Source organism: Sylvia atricapilla, chromosome 6 (assembly GCF_009819655.1).
Source record: "Sylvia atricapilla isolate bSylAtr1 chromosome 6, bSylAtr1.pri, whole genome shotgun sequence".
In the NCBI taxonomy this organism is placed as follows: domain Eukaryota; kingdom Metazoa; phylum Chordata; class Aves; order Passeriformes; family Sylviidae; genus Sylvia; species Sylvia atricapilla.
In genome coordinates, this window is record NC_089145.1 from 9,199,615 (window position 1) to 9,215,112 (window position 15,498).

Here is a 15,498-nt window from a genome sequence, read left to right on the forward strand (position 1 = left end):
CTGTCACTGTCACAGCGAAGTGATGGATGCCCAGGAGCAGGAACATGGGAGGCACAGAAAACCCTAGGTGACCCTGTGCTCCAGGGAGGATGACTCAGGAAATGGATGTGTCCCAGCCCAGCAATCCTCTGGCACTGCTCAGAGCTGGAGAGACCCAGCCTGTCCACACTGCAGCCATTCCCTCCCCACCTGGGCCAGGGGCTCAGGAGGGGGCTCAGCCCTGCTCCAGGTGTGCCTGGGGATGGGAATAGGGATGGGGAAGGGGAGGCTTCAAGGCCAAACTGTGCTGCACCACGAGGAGCCACTCCAGGACATGGAACCGTTTCCCTGGGAGAGCCATCCTGTGCCATTGGGAGGTCTCTCCATCCTCACTGCTGCCTGTCCCTTCCCTGATGCTTCCCAGACCTGTCCTGCCCTTCCCACAGAGCTCCTTGGAGGCTGATTCCCACTGGGAAAGCCCATAGTGACAGCAGGTACAGCCATGTGAGCTTTTCAGGTGGCAGGGAGCCTTGTGTCCATCCTGGACTTTTTCCTAATCCTTCACACAGGGTCCCATCCATCCCACCCCCAAAATAGCTCCAGCAGCATTTTTTGTCCCCAGGATGAAGGAGAAGGTGCAGAGGTGCCTCCCAATAGGAATGGCTGAGAGGAGCACTGTAAAAATGCCTAACCACACATTGCCCATCATTTTGGGGCTAAACATCACAGATTGCAGCACCTGTGGAAGTCACTCACCTCATCCCAAGTAAAGCTCAGTAGTTGGCAGGAGCTGCTTGAGAACCAAGGATTTCTGTGTCCATCTCTTCCCAAATACTTGGCTGGGACAGCTAATCAGCAAATTTCCCCCCAAACCTCATGGTCTGTGAGTTCTGGCTGTGAACAACCTCCCACAAAAACTTCCTTATCTTTCAGAAAACCTCATTCTTGAAACCCCTCCATCTTTGGCTCGTGCCTTGGTGCTGTGCATCACCCATGGAGGGGTGGCACTGGCTCCTCTGGCAGCAGATGGGACAGGGGGGCTCCTAGAGGGAGGAGTGGGGAGGAGGAAGTGTGGGAGAAGGGAATCTGGGCATCAATGTGTGGAGACAGGCTGGGGGAAGAGCAGGAGAAGAGGGGGTTGATGAACAGGGATATCACAGCCATGTCCCAAAGGGAAGGTCAGGCAGGACAGATGGGAAGGGAAAAGTGCCACCAGCTCAGAGGATAACTCACCCTGGAGTTACTTTTAATCAGGGAAAAACAGATAAATGGCTCATTCACACCTTTTTCCCTGCTCAGATCATCCAAGCAGCCACATCCCAGCCCATGCTCCTCCCATGGTGCAAATTTCGTGGCACAGGGCCCCAGACACCTCCAGATTTCCCAGCCTGGCTTCCCAGGAGCATCCTGCTGGCAGGGAAAAGCCAAGGCTCCAGGCAAGGAGGGATGTGGCCCCAGTGCATCCTCTGCTCTTCAGTCTGTGCCACGAGGGGCTCCATCATCCTCCACATACCAGCGTGGGAATTGGCTCCCCAAAAATCCCAAACCTGGCTTGGGCTGGAGCCCACCAGCAGACAGGATCCACACAGGCTTTTTTTCTCCCTTCTTCCTGAAACAGGAGTTGGGCCCAAAAGTATGAAATTAGGGACCTTTCCCACCTGCCTTGGGTCACAAGGCCAAGATATTCCTCTCTCTGCCAAAATCTTGGATCAAATGAGTGATAGGATAAGTCACGGATTAAGGGCTGGAAAAAGCAATTCCCAGTTCGAGAGTTGTGTTGAGGAGCAGGAATTTGCAGTGCTGTCCTGAGCACTCTGAGGGCGAGTTTGGCTTGGAAAAGTGTCTGCAGTGGGAAAAGCTGTCCCTGATCCTACTGCACCTTTAGGGGATGATTCCCAGCATGGATCTGACCTCAAACCCAAGAGGTTGGAAACCAATCCCTGCCTGTGCAGCCGGTGGAGACAGGCAGGGATTTACTTTGTGGGGGGGGAACAGATGGGAGGAGAAGCTGTATGTAACAATTGATTTTCTGCTGTTATTGCTCCCTTTTCCATTCTCACTGGAAACCTTCCAACCCTGGCACAGCGCACTGAAGTCAGTACAAAAGATCCCCTCAGGATCACCACCCACGCCAGGCTGGCTTTTATCACCCCCCTCACGATTCCTGCCCAAAAAACCACCTTCCAAAGGAATCTCCCCGCCTCTCCCCTCGCTCAGAGTCCCCATTTGAGGATTCGGTGGATTCCAAGGCTGTTGGGAGCACATGGAATGCTCAGGAGCCGTGGTTTGGGGAGGTTCCTGCTGGTTTTGGTCCATGTGGGCTCCTTTCCGGCAGGTCTGGTCCAACGCATGTGGGGGTGACCTGGAACGTGCCCATGGAGCCGCTCTGTCCCTGCTCCCGGTATTTTGAGCCCCTCAGCGCCGGCAGCTCGGCCTTGTGGGGTGCCACCAAGTCCCTGCTCTGGGTCCGCTGTCCCCAGGATCCAGCCTAATTCCTGCGGAGCGGGTGCCACATGGAGACGGGCTTGCGGAGCGTGGCCAGCATCTGGTTCCAGTGCGTGGTGCCCATCCCGCTGGCCGCCGGCCCGATGAGCACGTGGCCCGTGTTGTCACCGCGCCCGTCCTCGCCGCTCTCGGCCACTGTCACACGCAGGGACAGCTCCTGGGGGGCACGGGGCTGTCACCACACACAGACCCCACCCTCCAGACACGTATCCCTGCGCCCCCTCCACGGGGAAATGCACCCGCGATGCCAACACATCCGTGCATCACCATCCAACCTGCCATACTCCATGTACACACGGCTCTCTGTTCTCTCTCCCCCACCCTGTTCTGGAAAACCCCCCAAATCCCTCTATACCCACCCTTGTGTACCCCCCACACTTACACATCCCCCTTTTTCCCCCACATCTCCTAAATCCATCTTTGCCCCTGTCCATATACCATGTGCACCATTATATCCCAACCCACCTATCCATATCCTTCCCAGAGTCCCCCATACATCCCCTCTCCAACAGCCATTTCCACACATGCACACCTCTCCAAACAGCCCCACACATCCATATACCCTACAACAGCCCCACACACCCACATATCCCACAACAGCCCACACACATCCATATACCCCACAACGGCCCCCACACATCCAGATACCCCACAACAGCCCCCACACATCCAGATACCCCACAACGGCCCCCACACATCCGTATATCCCACAACAGGCCCCACACATCCGTATATCCCACAACAGGCCCCACACATCCATATACCCCACAACAGCCCCTACATTTCCACCCCAAACCAGACCCACACACCCACAACCCCCCCACAGCTCCCAGGACCAACCCCACCCAGAACCCCACACCCCCAGGAGCTCCCCACTAGTGGGTTTGGGGAGCTTGAGGAGCACTGGGATGTGTCCCTCCACCCCAGCTGCCCCAGGCTGGGCCAGACCTGGAGCACAATGGCGGGCACGGAGAAGATCATGGCCTCGTTGAACACGGGGTTGGTGTCTCCCCTCTTCACTGCTGTCTTCTTCTTGCTGATCTTCCTCCCGTCCTGCAGCAGGTACACCTTGACGAAAGGATCTGCTCGGAGGGCAGGAGAGGGATCAGCCACAGTGATGTGGGGAAAGCAGGGGGACCCTTTCTGGTGGCCCTTCCCAGCAGGGAAGCCACTCCCATGTAGCAAATGGGATAAATGAGGACAAACCCCAGCACGGAGCCCCCCTCACCTGCAGTCACCTTCCCGTTGCTCCACACGAGGTTCTTGGCTTTGACCACCACCACAGTGAGCCTCTCGGCCGTGGGCAGGTAACTCAGGGAGAGCAGGATCTCCCCCACCGTGTCCACCGCCTGCGGGACGCAACATTCAGGACAAAATATCCAGGACACAACAACGCCCCAAAACCCAGCTAGGAGACGGGGCACTCATGGCTCACCTTGTTGGTGTCCTGCAGGTAGAGCCAGGCGTTGAAGGGGCGTGTGGCCAGGTCCAGGTCGGAGAGCTTGAGCTCGGCCACGCCGGTGCTGACGCTGCGCTCGTCCTCGTCGATGCCGAAGACGGAGAAGCGCAGGCTGTTCTCCTCCAGTGCCGCCGGATCCAGCGGCACCGAGAAGCGCTCGTCAAAGGCCACGGAGTAGGCGCTCCTCTGGATCTGCCGTGGGAAGGGGGGGACAGCCCTGGCACCCATGGGCCTTGGGGCTGCATCCCTGCTCCACCCCATTTCATGGGAATTGTGAGGAGTGCAGGGAGGGCGTCCCCCCCTTCCAATCGGGATGATTTATTCCCAACCTGACCACAGCAACTGCTCAGTCATTGGGGTGAAAATCAGGGCTGTGACCTGCCCCAGTGCCTGTTAATTCTTTTAATTAGAGAATCAGTGTTGGACCAATGCTCTCAGATACATCCCAACCCCCTGGGAGTGTGGATGCACATCCACAGCTTGGCCATATCAGGCAACAAGAATTATGGATACAGGGTGTAACCCCCAGCCCTTCTCCAAGCAGAACCGACCCCTGAATGTGCCCAGTGGGAATTGGCTGACGTTGTCCCTGTCTCATGTCATTCCCTGGCAGCAGAGGCAGCAGCAGCTCCCACAGCTCATCCTGCGGGTGCTGATTCCAAAGGACGGGCGATGTGGAAACGCTCTGAATTACGGATTTAGGGATGACTTCTCCTACTCCAGCCTTGTTTCAGCATCCAAGATGTCACAGGCAAACCAGGGGTTTGCCCCAAGGGATGGGAAGCTGCAGCCTTGGATAGCACGGAGCAAAGTGGCTCCCTGAAGCCACCCAAATCTGGGTGGAGAATTGACCTCTCTGTGGGGCTGTGTCACCCCCAAAGCCCCCAAAAGAGAGGGTTCATCCCAAGGATTCTCTCCTGTCTCACTCTGCTCCTAACCCTGCTCCATCTCTGGGATGAAAGCCACAAAGGCAGCACCTGCTATTGCTGCCTTCTTAGTCCATGCACTCCCACTGGATACCACCAACCTCCAGAGTCCCCGGGGGACTGAAGTTCCTCTGTGTGAAGAGCAGATTTTCAAGCCCTACAGATTTTACAGACTGTCTGTCTGCAGCCCACGCTGTATTTTGGGAACTCTGGATCAAGTTCAACCAAACAGGAGCTGCTATTTAAAATCCCTTCAGAAGCACTGGGAAAAAAATGCGGCTGAGCCTTTATCCATGGCCTTGGGGCAGCCAAGGAGGTAAATTGTGCTGGTGAATTATAAATAATGACACTAAATAATAAATATCTCCAGAGCATAAATAAAGAGCCAGAGATTTGGATGGAAAAATGGTCTAAAAGGGCACTGTGGAAATATTTTGGAGGCAGCAGCTGGTTTGTGTGGATGGAGCAGCACCTCCATCCCAGTGAAGAGGTGCCTTAATGGGATGCAAATTCCCACTCCTTGCTGGAATATCCTGATTCAATCAAACTGACTCTGCAATAAAGGAGCTGCTGGAAGAAAACAGAGGCTCCTGCTTTCCAAAAGCAGCTTTTGAGGCACTGAAAAAGGAAGGTTTTGCCCCAGATCCAACCCTTGTTGTGGCTGCCAGTGTTGCCACGTGGATTTTCCACTGCCACATCCTTTGTGGGGAGCGAAAAGCATTGGGGATGCTGTGGGAAGGAGATGGACTGTGGGGCCATGGCAAGACACCAGTAGCACCTGCCCAAACTGCCACTGTCACCCAAATCCCACCCCAGGCCACTTCCTCCACCTGCCACAGTGTCCTTTCCACAGCAGGGACAGTTCACGTCAGTGAAAACTTGCCACCAGCCATGCTCAGAGATGACAAAGTCAGCCCAAATCCCAGCCAAGGGGGAGACATTCCTGCCTCTGCTGTGTTTCTGAGGTGCAAACCCACCTGGGGCACCCCTCAAAATCCTGTGGCAATCTCTGCTCCCAAATCCCATCACTGTCATGGGGAGCTGAGACCCACCCCAAAATCCCATATCCACCACATCGAGCCTTGAACTCCATGCTCTCAAACCCACCACTGCTTTGGGGAGTTGATATCCCCCAAATCCTGGCATGCCTGGAGCTCCCTGCTCCCAAACCCCTCTGTGGGGTTCCTTGGGGAATGGATGGAAAAACGGTCCAAAAGGGCACTGTGGAAATATTTTGAAGGCAGCAGCTGGTTTGGTGGATGGAGCAGCACCTCCATCCCAGTTGAGAGGTGCCTTAATGGGATGCACATTCCCATTCCTTGCTCAAATATCCGGATTTAAATAACGGAGGCTCCTGCCTTCCAAAAGCAGCTTTTGAGGCAGTTTAAAAGGGAGGTTTTGCCCCAGATTCAACCCTGCTTGTGGCTGCCTTTTTTCTTTCTTTTTTTTTTTTTTTTTTTTTTTTTAAAGGGGGACGCTGCCACCCAAAATTCCAGGGCGACCCACGTGTGCCCAGGGGTCTGTGGTGGGGTCCGGGCGGGAATGAGGGGCTCACCCGGGAGATGCCGACGATCTGCTCGGCCGGGAGGAGGCTGATGCGCATGAAGCAGGACTCGAAGCGCGCGTCCTCCTTCTCCAGCAGGTCCTTGCCCTGCAGCAGCGTGACGTGCAGGGCGGCCGCCCTCCCGTCGTACTCCATGGACACCTCCACCTGCCCCACCGTGAAATCTTGCCCGAAGTTGTTCCCGATGGACGAGATGGAGTTGAGGGAGTCGGCCGAGATGGATTTCCGCAGGGGGCCGTAGTGGGCCAGGCCCAGGTCTCTGCCCATCAGCTCCAGGCTGCCCAGCTCCTGGATGCTCTCCAAGGTGTCCTCTGCCCTCAGGCTGCTCTTGCGGGACGAAGAGCTCCGACCTGGCGCCCGCTGCGAGCCCGGGGCCAGCCCTCGCTGCCAGGGGAAGGAAAGCAGGCGCTGCCATCCATCCCATCCCATCCCTCCGTGCGGAGCCGGACAGCTGGGCTTCTCCGGCTCCTCCTTGGATGCATCCCGGCCCCTGCCTGGCCTCAAGCTGCCGCGGCAGCGAGCCCGGAGCTTCCCGCAGCTCCCAGCTCCAGCGATCCCCCCCGAAAAGCTCCAGCAGCACCAGGTTGCTGCCTGTGGCTGTTCCCCCCACGCGAGGGGATCCAGGAGATATTCCCACCCCTCCAGCATCCCGCGTACTGCAAAGGGAAGGAGACGAGCGCAGCTTCCTTCCCCCCTTACCTTGTTCCTGATGTCCGGGCACGCCGCTCCGTACTTCTGCTCCAGGTACCGGTAGTCATAGTTGGGGAAGGGGGAAGGGGCCGGGTAGCTCCCGGAGCGCCAGAGCTTCCACAGGTTGATGGCTGCGATTCCCAGCAGCGCCAAGGCGCCGGCGGCGTAGAGCCCGATCTCCCACCGCGGCGGGCTGGAGGCCACTGCGGGGGACATGAGCCGGTCACGATCCCGGCAAGGAGCTTTCGGCCTCGGCTGCTTCCACGCCGGGAACTCGGCTCCCAGCCCCGCGGATGGGATGGGCCGAGGAGGGCACAAACCGCAGCTCCCACCCGGGTGGCTGCAAACGGGTCAGGCAGAAGCTCTGCCAGCAGAAAAATGACAGCCCTGGCTTGGCTTTCCCGGGAGATGAAGTTCTCCTGTGTCCCAGCCCCCGCTTCCCAGCGAGCGGCTGTGTCACTCCGAGGTGCCGGGGGTGCCTTCGCCAGCTGCGGCTCTGTCCCACTGACAGATGTGCCCGGCGCACATCTGCATCGCCCTCGGCCCAGCTACTGCTTGGGGATGCCAGGAAAAGCCGGGACAAGGGAAAAACCAAAGGAGAAGCTGTTGGAACCAGGCGGAGCCCCGCGGGTGCCGCCGGAGCGAGCGGGGAGGGAGCGCCGGGCTCGGCTGCGAGCGGCTCCTGCTGCATTGCACCAGCCTCCATCACTCCGGCACCAGCCGCCCCGTGCAGCACGAGAAAAGGGGGAAAGAGAGGATTTCTCCTCCCGGAGCGCTGCCGGGGAGTCCTCCGGCATCCTCACGCCGCAGCGCTCCCTCCTTCGGAGCCGGAAAAAGCCCAAAGCCAGGCTGAACTCCCACATCGCATCCGAGCGCAGGGACAACCTGCTGCTCCCCCCAGCCCTCCTCCAGCGGGAACAGCAGAAGGAACTGAGTATTCGCATCCAAAGCCCCTACTTTGGATCCCGGGAGCAGCCCACAGGGATCTGCGAGGTTAAACATTGGGATGGGACCCGGGTTCTGCTCCATCTACCCTGGCCCAAACCCCTGAAGGGCTCTGCTCTGCTTTATCTCTGCTTCCCGGCTACGGATGCTGTGGGAAGAAGCAGTAGGAGGTTTCCCGTGCCAGAGCTCCCAGGCTCCTGCTCCCCCTGTGGAGGGGCAGAATTGGGAGCGAGAATAAAACCAGCAGAATAATCTTTTACTGGCTCCTACCTCTGAGGAACTCCAAGTGCAAATCCCAGCTGAACTGGAACGTGCTTCCCCCTCATTCCTGCCCGTTTCTGAGGGCTGAGCGCTCGTATTGGACAACTAAATGTTTTAAGGGTTTTATCCTTGTTTTAGGAAACAAAACCCAGCGGGCACATAGAGCAGAGGGTTCTCCCCATGGAAAGCAGCGAAGACCAGCCAATCCTTCCCCGAGAAAACCTCAGTGTGAGTGCCAGCAGCTCTGCCCCAAACCCTTCCCGGGCTCCCTGGGGAGGACTCACCACTGAAACGCGATCTGCTTACGTGCCCAGTGTCCATGGCAAACGCTCCCTGCGAGCGGGACAGCCTGGAATGCGCAAGACACAGCGTTAGGATGAAGGGGAAGAACTCAAAAATTGAATGCCTTGTGGTTTTCCAGCAGGGATGCTCCATCACTGCTCCCCCTCCATCGCTCCCGGCCTTGGCTCCTCTTCCAGGCAAACGCGCTGAAGCCTCTCAGCCACCGGCAGGCGCTGAAGGAGGGACAGGAACCCTCGGGAAGGGGCAGAGCCGCTCGATTTACCTCGGGAGCCTTTGAACAGGCGATATTCCCAACCTCTCTCTGTGTAGACATCCCCCCTCCAGGAGCCCTCAAGGCCCTTGGCTGCTTTTCCAGCTGAAATCTTCCTTTGCCTCCCGCAGTTTCCCAGCCTCTCATGAGACCTGGCCCCAGCTGAGGGGGGCAGTCCCATTCCCCCATTTTGGGGTCACTACGGGCTTTAGGGGATGTTGTTCCCAGGAATCAGTTCCTGCAGTGGGAAAGCTCCTTCGCCTTCCCCCCCATAAAGGGTTTTTCCCAGTCAAGTCACAAGGAAGCTGCTCTCCCAGGCAGATCCTAGCACATGCACTGTGGATGCTGAGGGTGGTTTATCCAAGCCAGCTACTCCTGAAAAGGGGGGCTTGGGCTCCCCCAAAACACCCAATGAGCAAATCCAAGGTGAACTGACCAGCACCCCCTGTTTCCTGGCATCCGTGCTGGGGAATCACAGACCATGGAGAGTTGGTGGGATCCCACAGAACCCCATGGGGACACAATCTCAGCACTGCACCTAAACCCTCCCTCAGATCCCCCCAGCCCTTCTCCAGAATTCCCAAAGCCCGCTCATGGATTTGGATGCAGCTGGATTGGTCTCAGACAGATGGTTCTGCAATATTTGGGCCCCACCTTCCAGCTCCCCTTGGGTGTTCACAGTCTCAGCCACTGGCCAGGTGATCAAATGCCCCCAAAACCATCCAGGCTTGGATTTTAACAGGCAAAAGTGGGAATTTCAAGGAATGGAGTATCAGCTGTGCTGTCTGCAGGGGCACACAGCCCATCCTTGGGATAACAGGAGGAAGGTAAGTCCTAAACGTAACCCAAAGTGACAGCAATGCTGGGATGGGAGATCCTCCCCACCCTCCTCCCTCTGGCACGGATCTCCCCGTGCAATGGATAAAACAGTGGCTGAGAACATGCTGAGCTCAGGTTATGGGCTGAGCTCAGCTCAAGGCCCACTTTGCTGTTTAGTGCTGAAAAGTGACAACAGAGCAATGTGATGGAGATTTACCCTAAACTGCCTCTTTTTACACCCTGAAAAGCCCCCATGCTCAAGCAAGGCACTCTGTTCCTCTCTCTGCTTCCCAATTATTTTAAATATGAAAATAGCAACGTTTTCAGGACTGACTTTCCCTGCAGGAGGGACAAAGACCCCTTTAAACCCCCTCCATCTCTTCCTAATTTCTTCTGGAAACTAGAAGGAATTTCTAATTCTTCTTTCCTTTCAGAGCTTCCCTCCCCAAAACCTCCCTCTCTAATGAGCTGTAAGCAGCAAGTTAAGTAGATTTCTAAGGCATCACCTGGCAAGAGACTGCAGTGCTCAGCACTAGGATGAAACCTAGAGTATTTTCCTATTAGGAAAACAGCATCAATCTCTCCTGAGCGAGGAAATGGGGGTGGAGGTGCTCAGGGAAGGATTTATAGCGCTTTTTTTTTGTTAACTAAGCTCTTCCCTGGAGCACTGCACCGAGCTGCCCTGACATCCCCCTGACCTGCCGCTCAAATCCCTGAGAAATCAAGCCTGAGGCATGGGGAAGGGAAGAGGCACTGCTCTCCCACTGCTGGTAGCACAGGGATTGATGGATTTTTCACCCACAGACCTCAAGATCAGGTTGCAGAGCCCTGGTTTGGGGTGCAGAGACCCAGAAAGGGGTGCAGAGCCCTCTCCATCCATCCCAACACCCCAGTGCCAGGGCAGCTTTATTTTCCTTGGGAGCTGCTGCAGAGCTCAGGTCCCTTTTCCTGCTTGGAGGGACAATAAAACAGCATCAAAGCCACCTGTCCCCCGTGGAAAATGGGGTCCCTCAGCCTTCATGGGGTTGTCACCTCGCTGCTGCCAAGGCCACAGGCACAGCAACCCCAATTGCTGGTGCCAAAGCACCCGGACCAACCTGGCTATGAGCCCCACGAGCACGCTGCAGTCCACAAACGTCCCGATCCAGGTTCCAGCCATCTCCCTGCTCATCCTGCCTCCCTGTCCTGCCCCAGACACCCGTGGCCGGTGTGCTGAGCCCGGGCTAACCTCAGCTCAGCGGTGGTGCCGGTCCTGCAGCGCTGCTCTGCCAGCCCCTTCCACCCCTCTCCAGGGCTGCCTGCCCTCCATCCGCAGGGCACAGAAGCGGGATGGAGTTTGCTCCCGGCACGAATAAAGACGCATCCCAAACTTGCCAAGACAGAAGGATTTGGGCTCTCCTCTCACCCTTCGCCCTCCCCAGCTCCCCACAGGGAACACATCCCCCCCAAAGCGGTGCCCCCAGCGCTTTACCTGGATAGGTACAAATCCTCGGGGATCCGGGGGGAGCGCGGGGACCCCCGGGCGGCCCCGGCATCCGCCGAGCTGTGTCCGCTCGCACGGGGGAGGAGGGACCCTGCGACCCCCGGGGCCCGCCCGGCCGGCGGTGGGGACCGGCCAGAGCCCCCCGCGCCGCCGGGGGTCCCCGAGCTCAGCCCCGGGATCCACGGGTCTCTCCAACCCGCGGGATGTTTCCCGGCCGCGGGGACCGGGCAGAGCCCCCCGCCGATGCCCGTGGGGTCCGGTCCCTGCGGCTCCAGAGCCCAGCGCCGGGATCCGGGATGTCCCTCCCCAAAGCCGGGATGCTTCCCGGCGGTGCGGGACCGGGAGCGGCTCCGCTCCCTCGCCCAGCCCAGCCCGGGGCGGAGCCGCCGCTCATCCGTGCCATGAGCTGGGCGGTCTCTGCGCTCGCCAGACCCTCCCCGGGGCTTGGCTCAACCCAGCCCGAAACCCCCGGCAGAGCCTGGGCACCCCAGGGGTCTGTCTCTCACTCCGGTTTGCCTGTCAGGCTCCCAGCTTTCCTGAGGAAGTTGTCATTAAAAAAAAAAAAAAAACAACACAACAAAATTCACCCCAAACCCCCTGTAAATGCACCTCAAATGCCAGCCAGGAGTGAGGAGGGACAATGCCAGATCCCTCATTCCACACTAGGCACCCTCTGCTGTGTGCTTTGCCATACCAGGCTTTCCCAAACCCACCTTCCAGGGACTCCTTGGTCCATTACACTGCATCTCTGCATCTCCAGCTGCTCCTCCCCATAGACCCTGAGGAGTGTTTCTCTCCACAGGGTCCCATGTCCCCTCCCCTTGTCCCTCAAAGGGTGCAGAGCACCTTGGGGCCTCTGGATCACCACCCCAAAGCCGAATCCTTGAGTTCTCTCATCCCGAACAGCTTCCAGCTGTGTGTCCCTCCTGGCCCTGGGGACACCTGGGGCTGTCCAGCAAGATCTTGGCTTTGGATGCTCCTAAGAAAAACCATCAGTCCTTCTCCCTCTGCAGCAGAAAGTGGAACCTTTTGGGAACTGGCCCCAAAAGCCCCACAGCCAGTTTGGGTCCATGCCCACCACACCATGACCATTGGAAAGACTGTGCCTTCACACCCTCCTATGGGATCTTCCCTTTCCTGGCTTTCATATCCATGGCTTCAGCCACCTCACCTTAATGTCAGACTTCCAGAGCAGCAAGGAAAAATTTCAGACAGCAGTGAAACACTTTGCTTGAAGAAAGTGGAAGAATTGCTATTTTGTGGGGAATAAATACCCACACAACCTGAGAAAAGGTCAGGTCAGAGGCCAAGGAGCAGCCTCACATTCTGAAGGACCTGTAATTCCTAGGAACACCCACATCCAGTCACACGGACAGCTCAAGGCTGGCTGCAGGCTCCCTGTTCTGGCAAGATCCAGGGAGGGCAGCACTGGGAGATGCTCCCATGATCTTCCTGGTAGGAAGTTAATCTTCAGGGAGAAAACAGCAAGTTTCGACTGTACCAAAAATGCTGCCTGAGTAGGAGAGTTGCCTGCTCCTGCAGCCAAGGCTCCTCTCCATGAGGCTTCCTGGCTCTTCCTCTGGGTACAGCTGGAAAAAAGCAGGCTGTGGTCCTTCCCCACTTCCCAAAGCTCCTCTGCACTCCCAGAGATGTGGCAGGATGTGTCTACAGGACAGCTCTGGACCCAGCACCGTCCTCAGGGCTCACCACTCCAGGCTCCAATTCCCAGAGCTGTTCCAGATGGGATTGGATCAGGCTGAGGTTTGGACATCTCCAAGCTGGGCACCTGGATTCATCCAGCCTCACACAGACACCAACTCACCCATTAAAACCCCCTCCTTTTTAAAGCCAACACTTACCTTTGGCCAAGCTCTCCCTGAAATCAGTGTGACCACAGTGGGGAGACCTGTTCCAGGTGTGCTGGACACTCCTGTGTGTGGAAGCAGGAGCTGGCCACCTCTGCCCTCTCCACAGGGAGGGTCCCATTTTAGGCCACACTAAATGTTATTCCCATGAGGACTCCTGGCTTCCTTCCACCTCCTCCCTATAAGGCTGCTTTGAGCACCACTCTGAGATGATCACAAAAGGATTCCTAAATCTAGGCAAGTTTGCAACGACCAGAGCCCACCTTTTCCTCTGGAAACCTGGACAGATTCCTTACCTCAAGGCCCAGCATCCATCCACCCATCCTGTGTGCTGGAGGGGACACAACCCAAGCCCCCCTCAGCCCCCTGGCTCCGTGTGGGAGGTGTCAAGAGAGGACCCACAGACACTCATTGTCCCAAAGGACAAAGGAGCACACAGAACCACATGGACAGGATCCAGACTATCCCTGGGATCCCTTGGATGCACACAGTCGTTCATGAGGTCAAAGTTCCCAATCTTTCTGAATACTCCTCAACAGGTGCTGCCACTGCAGGTAAGTGGCCCTTTGGTGGAAGGGAGTGCAGTGACAAGTCCCCCCAGGTCACCTCCTCAGCTGAGGATTCCCGGCTTCCAGACTGCCCACTTTTTATAAGTGGAAAATACTTGAGACACTGAAGCTGGGAATGTTGGCTGTCATTCCCATACAAGACCAAACCAGATTAAAAACCAGATGGTGTGCTGGGCAGCAGCTCTGCAAGCTCCTGCCACTTCAAAAAATTGGGGTTGCACTCTTCAGATTGTACTGTGGTGTTTATGTAATTTTCTTCTGGATAAAGGCTTCCCTAAAAAACAGGTAGATTGGATTAAGCAGCGACAGGGTGACGTCAGTGCCCGGCACAGTGACGCAAGGGCTCGGAGCAGAGGGTACAGAATCCACGTGTGTTAGTGGAGCTCTCACATTTTGGAGTAATGACCTGGGGAAACAAAGCAGCCCAGGCTTCCAATTCCCTTTCCAGGATGCTGAGTCACCAGCAGCAACACTGCCGGGCTCAGGATGCTCCCTGGCTGTGCTGTGCCAGAGACGTGCCTGGCCTGGGCCTGCTGCTGGCAGTGGGGACAGGGATGAGGGACAGTGAAACTGCAGGCACCAGCTTTCCCAGAAACCCCTCACTCTGGAGCTATCCTGGAAGGAACAGGGCAGTGACAAAGGGTTGCACAGCCCTGTCAGACCCCAGAGCAAAGCCCCTGTGGTGAGGACACAAACCCAGCTGAGGATAAAGCAAAGAACTCCAGACAGATGGGACACTCCCAGTTTCTGCTTGTGACACATTTTACTCCGCAGAGCGAAGGCAGGTTGACCTTTCTCACTTCACCTTCCCTTACATTTAAGAGATGACCGAGACTAAAAGAGAAATTAAAAGTAAGAGCTAAGGAGAAGTTGTCTGTCTCCCCAGAGCTGGGACACACCACCCACGTGCCACAGGCCGCTCCAGGACGTTGAAGTCAGCGGGATGCCCTGCAGAAGGGCAGGAACAGCAGTGTAGTGTGGTACATCCTGTGCAAGGAATGCAGCTTGGCCATATGTCCCCATGTACCCGCGGTCACCTCGCTGAACACTTCACCCAATCCTCCTCCACAGCTCCAGGTAGTTCCAGCAGAACAGAATTCATTTCTCGTGCCTGGTCTCTGTACACTCCAAAACAAGTGTTCCTAATGCCCAAACGCCCCACGGAGCTCTCAGTTCCCTGGGAATGGAGCAGCAAATCCCTGTGTGCCGTGCTCTGAGCCCCCTGTCTCCACACCTGGTTCCGAGGAAGACACACAGCAGCCGGTGAAGGCCCCGCCCTGTGTGTGGGGTCAGCACTGACCTCCCTCCACACAGACTTCCTCCCCCGGTGACACGAGGGGAGAGGGGGGCTGTGTCAGTGCCATCCTCCACGAGAGGATTCCCACACGCTGGAACGCTAACAATGACAATTAGGAGTTAGGTAGGATAAGGGTGGGACTGTGCACCAGGCCCACTCGGGCACCACAAGTTCCTGTCAGCCGCGTGTCCGCGCTCAGAGCTTCCTCTCCCGGAGTTTGTTCCCATTGGGCTCATCCAGCAGGGCTGAGTGTCCATCCCCGTTGCTCAGGCACTTGTCCTTCTCGTGCCTGTGCTCCTGCTTCTGCCGCCGGATCTCCTTGTACCGCAGGGTGATGTCCCTGCAACACACACAGCACACCATTCCTGCCTGCAGGAAGAACGGCAAGGGAACCTCTCTGCACGGAGCTTCCTGGGGATCACGACTCACTGGAGCCTCTGGCTGGGCATTTCTACAATTGCTGATGGCACTGATTGACTGGCAGTTTGTGTTCTGGCTGGTGGCCTGGCTCTTCCCTCCTCTGCCAGAGCACGACAGCCAATCCTGCAGGAGCAGCCCCTGCTGACCCCTCCACACAGCGCTG

The 15,498-nt window shown here is 57.2% G+C and overlaps 2 protein-coding genes across 3 annotated transcripts in view; both read right to left on the minus strand.

The window, feature by feature from the left end:
- Positions 1-1,198: 1,198 nt before the first annotated feature.
- Positions 1,199-11,345, minus strand: SYT12 (synaptotagmin 12). The gene is made up of 8 exons (XM_066320602.1): positions 11,173-11,345; positions 8,614-8,678; positions 7,133-7,326; positions 6,425-6,817; positions 3,920-4,135; positions 3,713-3,833; positions 3,433-3,566; positions 1,199-2,641 (listed from the first exon to the last, which is right to left on the minus strand). Exons 2-8 carry the CDS (start codon positions 8,648-8,650, stop codon positions 2,468-2,470), a joined length of 1,269 nt encoding a protein of 422 aa, XP_066176699.1. The 5' UTR covers positions 8,651-8,678; positions 11,173-11,345; the 3' UTR covers positions 1,199-2,467.
- Positions 11,346-14,362: 3,017 nt separating this feature from the next.
- PTDSS2 (phosphatidylserine synthase 2) overlaps positions 14,363-15,498 on the minus strand; it is a 30,004-nt gene continuing 28,868 nt past the window's right edge. For both annotated transcript variants that reach the window (XM_066320599.1, XM_066320600.1), the window contains exon 12: positions 14,363-15,255. In XM_066320599.1, coding sequence (XP_066176696.1) covers positions 15,111-15,255 — 145 coding nt within the window. In that variant the 3' untranslated portion in view covers positions 14,363-15,110. The remainder of the gene's footprint in view (positions 15,256-15,498) is intronic.

Excerpts from the sequence above, each read along its gene's own strand:
- SYT12 (XM_066320602.1), bottom strand. The coding sequence starts at position 8,650 with ATGGACACTGGGCACGTAAGCAGATCGCGTTTCAGTG. Across the intron at positions 6,818-7,132 it reads GCCCGGACATCAGGAACAAG|CGAGGGCTGGCCCCGGGCTC; the intron begins GTAAGGGGGGAA and ends TTCCCCTGGCAG. Across the intron at positions 3,567-3,712 it reads CAACGGGAAGGTGACTGCAG|ATCCTTTCGTCAAGGTGTAC; the intron begins GTGAGGGGGGCT and ends CCCTCCGAGCAG.